Source organism: Trichechus manatus, unplaced genomic scaffold (genome assembly GCF_000243295.1).
Source record: "Trichechus manatus latirostris isolate Lorelei unplaced genomic scaffold, TriManLat1.0 scaffold00200, whole genome shotgun sequence".
In the NCBI taxonomy this organism is placed as follows: domain Eukaryota; kingdom Metazoa; phylum Chordata; class Mammalia; order Sirenia; family Trichechidae; genus Trichechus; species Trichechus manatus.
This window is the reverse complement of record NW_004444136.1, coordinates 1904858-1908198: the sequence shown is the minus strand read 5'-3', so window position 1 is coordinate 1908198 and position 3341 is coordinate 1904858. Positions and strand designations below refer to the sequence as shown.

Sequence of the window (3341 nt, the reverse complement as noted above, 5' to 3'; positions counted from 1 at the left end):
TAATCACTACCAGAGCCTCTTTCACCCTCAGAATATCCTGACGTGGGTGATAAGCTGTATATGGTCACCCTGACTACATCTCTTCCTCCCCAGCCCAGGCCCCTGTGGGGTGACCAGACGTGGCAATAGGGTAGGGGTCAGGGGAGGGGACCGAGAGAGACAGAGGGAGGGTTAGAGATGGAGAGACAGAGAGAGAAATGCTTGGAGAGAGTTGACGGAAAGTGCTTTGGGGCCTTAGGATCAGAAATCGTTGCTGAAAACCAGACCACTGGAGGGAGGAGAGATTCTTGAGAAAGTGATCTTCTTGAGAAAATCAGAAAGACTAGCAATTATGGCTGCAGGCATGAGTCGGGCAGGGCCAGGAGCCAGGACAGCTTGGGGTAGGGGTGGAGGGATAGCTAAGGGATTGGAACCTGCACCACAAGTGTGTCCTACACCCATGCCCCACCTGAGCACTGACCCAGCCGTCCTTTCCCTAACCACTGCTCAGTGCTGCTCAGTCCTGGGCTCCAGGGAGGAATTGCAGGGGGAGACCTCAGACCTCTGTCCTCGTGGCCAGCTCTTCTACCTGGAAGCCTCCAGCCACACACCCACCACATTCACTGTCCAAACCTACTTCCCAAATGGCGACACCATTCACCTCAACCCCAAGCCAGAAAACGCTGCACTGTCCTGGCTTCCTTCCCTCTTTCCCACATCCTGGGCCCCTGGGGCAGTAGCCTCCTTGCCCAACTCATGCCTTCTCATGGGCCCCGCTCCATTCCCTGCTCTCTATTATTCCTCCCCTGCCCCAAGCTATTATAACACACCAAACACTCCACCCTTCCCCTGTTCAGAACCCTTCCACAGCCAGCCAGAAGTTTCCCAGTAGGGCCAGATTCCTCAGCTTAGCGTGCGAGACCCTCCAAGAGTAGAAACGCTCTCTCTGACCTCTTCTCTACCCCACTTCACCTCTCTCTCTGACCTCTTCTCTACCCCCTTCACGGGAAGCTTTTGCTCCTGTCACACTGAACCAAAGTGCCCTGGATGGCTCCTGAAGTCTCCCAGGTGCACTTGCCCAGCCCGGGCACCCCCATCTATTGCACCCCTCCCTTACTGACTCCTCGTCCTTCCAGAAGCAGGTGGGCTGCACTCCAAGACACCCCCAGTGTCCTGCGGGTTAGGTGCCCTCTGCACTCCCAGGGCCACACACGTTTAGTCCCCTCAGCCCACCTCCCACCCTCCTCTCTGCACAGCAGTGGCTTGGATGCGTCTGTCTCTCCCCTGCAGCCTGGAAGCGCTCACGTCTTAATCCTCTTGTTTTTACCTCCAATGCCTAGCCCACAACCTAATGCCCTAACATTCACAAATAATTTTGAGTCCTGGCTAAGTGCCAGGACTACAGAACTAAAATGGGAGACCCCATCCTCAAGGAGTTACATTTTAGACGGGAAACAGATAATAAAATAGACAGGTTAATATGTAATATTTGATATCGATATATAATTTATAGTAGCAGTTAATGTATACCATATGATAATGTGGAGCCCTGGTGGCTCAGTGGTTAAGAGCTTGGCTGCTAACCAAAGGTGGGCAGTTAGAATCCATCAGCCACTCCTTGGAAATCCTGTGGGGCAGTTCCACTCTGTCTTACAGGGTGCTCTGAGTTGAGATCGACTGGCAGCAACAAATTTATATGATAATATAGTATAACATAATGTAATATAATGCCAGTGGAAAGCACTGTGAAGAAAAATGAAGCTGAGAAAGGGGAAGAGAACGATTTGTGGGGAGGGTGTCTTTTGAACAGAGTCCCTGGTTGGCGCAAACCTTAAGCTCTAGGCTGCTAACCAAAAGGCTGGCCATTCTAATCCACTCCTAGTCCTCTCGGGAAGAGAGACTTGGCGATCTGCTTCCAAAAGATCCCAGCCACTGAAAACCGTATGGAGTGCAGTGCTGCTCTAAAACACACGGGGTTGCCATGAGTTGAAATCTACTTGATGGCAACTTTTTTGATATTTTTAACAGACCGCCTAAAGTGCCTTGAAGCAGACGTGTAAAGGAAATGAAGAGCAAGGTTTGCAGCTATCTGGGGAAGAGCACATCACATCATCAACAACAGCAAGTGCAAAGGTCTTGAGGCAGGACTGGACTAGGAGACATGAGCACTATGCAGAAGAGCCTTGTGGCTGGAGTAGGGTGAGCAAGGGGGGGCTGCACTCTGCTGCTGGAAATGACTGCAGCAAGAGAGTGGGGGACGCATTCTACTCTCCTAGAGAGCGTGCTGAGAGAAGAGAAGGACTGGGCGGGCGGGAGGGGGGGGCGCAGAAAATTTGCCTGGCTAAAACAGACCAGAAATGACACCTTCAGTGACGCTGTCGGCAGCAGCCTTACCTCAGGGTGCTCTTCTTCAGCACGATGGCGTCTAAACAGAAAAAGCAGGGCATTAGGAAGGTAGTGCTGTGACTCCAGCTGCAGCTCACTCAGTCCCCCCAGCCACAGGCAAGTGGGAAGGGTCACAGCCAACCTGACTTTGGCAGAGCTAAGAGGATCCAGGAGTAGGGCCACAAGGAGGGGCTGACTGCTCTGCTCCTCTCCCCACATTACCCCCCTGCACCCTGCACTCCCCTGCACCTCCTGTACCCCTTCACCCCCCTATAACACCTACCACCACCCCTGCACCCTCTGCCAGTTATTGCTTCTTTACCTGGGAACAGTCACTAAGGTGCATTAGCTTGGCTCACAGGTGGGACTGAGCATACCCAAAGCCCTCCCCCTTCCTCCCTGTATCTCCTTGCCCGCCCCTGGCCTCCTTGTAGGTCCTGGCCCTCTTGTTAGCTGATGTCCTCAGGAGACCAGGCTGCCTGGCTGCTATGTGATTAAGAGGCGCTTTTCTCTCCCCCTTATTTATAAGGGTGCACGATCAATAATCAGCAAACACCTAGGACAGATGAACCCCCTCCTGCAACTGGACAGGCCAGCATCTCAGGAAGCCCTTACTGGTCTGGCCTCCTTGTCTCCCTGGCCCAGGTTCCCCAACCCCCTGCATATCTTCACAGCTAATAATGGCATTTTCCAGGAACACAATGAGGCTCCTTCCTCCTCATCCTCAGAAATACATCCTGGAAAACTGCATTATCATTCCACTAAGCAGTTCTCCATGACAGAGGATGGCTTTTGTGGGTCACACATTAGGAAAGAGGGGATGCAAATGTATGTTGGACTTTGCTGTCAAAACTCACAAACTGCTTAGCATCTGCTTGGAAGGTGAGCTCCCCAGTAGTGCTACAGGAGTGCTCCCCTGCAGTGCTACAGGACCTCTCCCCTGCAGTGCCACATGACCTCTCCACTGTAGTGCTACA

The 3341-nt window shown here is 52.7% G+C and overlaps 1 protein-coding gene across 4 annotated transcripts in view; it reads right to left on the bottom strand.

The window, feature by feature from the left end:
• The window catches only part of TMEM273 (transmembrane protein 273), a 46079-nt gene that overhangs the window by 10711 nt on the left and 32027 nt on the right, over positions 1–3341 (bottom strand). For all 4 annotated transcript variants that reach the window (XM_023742106.1, XM_023742103.1, XM_023742104.1 and 1 more), the window contains one exon: positions 2374–2404. In XM_023742106.1, coding sequence (XP_023597874.1) covers positions 2374–2404 — 31 coding nt within the window. The remainder of the gene's footprint in view (positions 1–2373; positions 2405–3341) is intronic.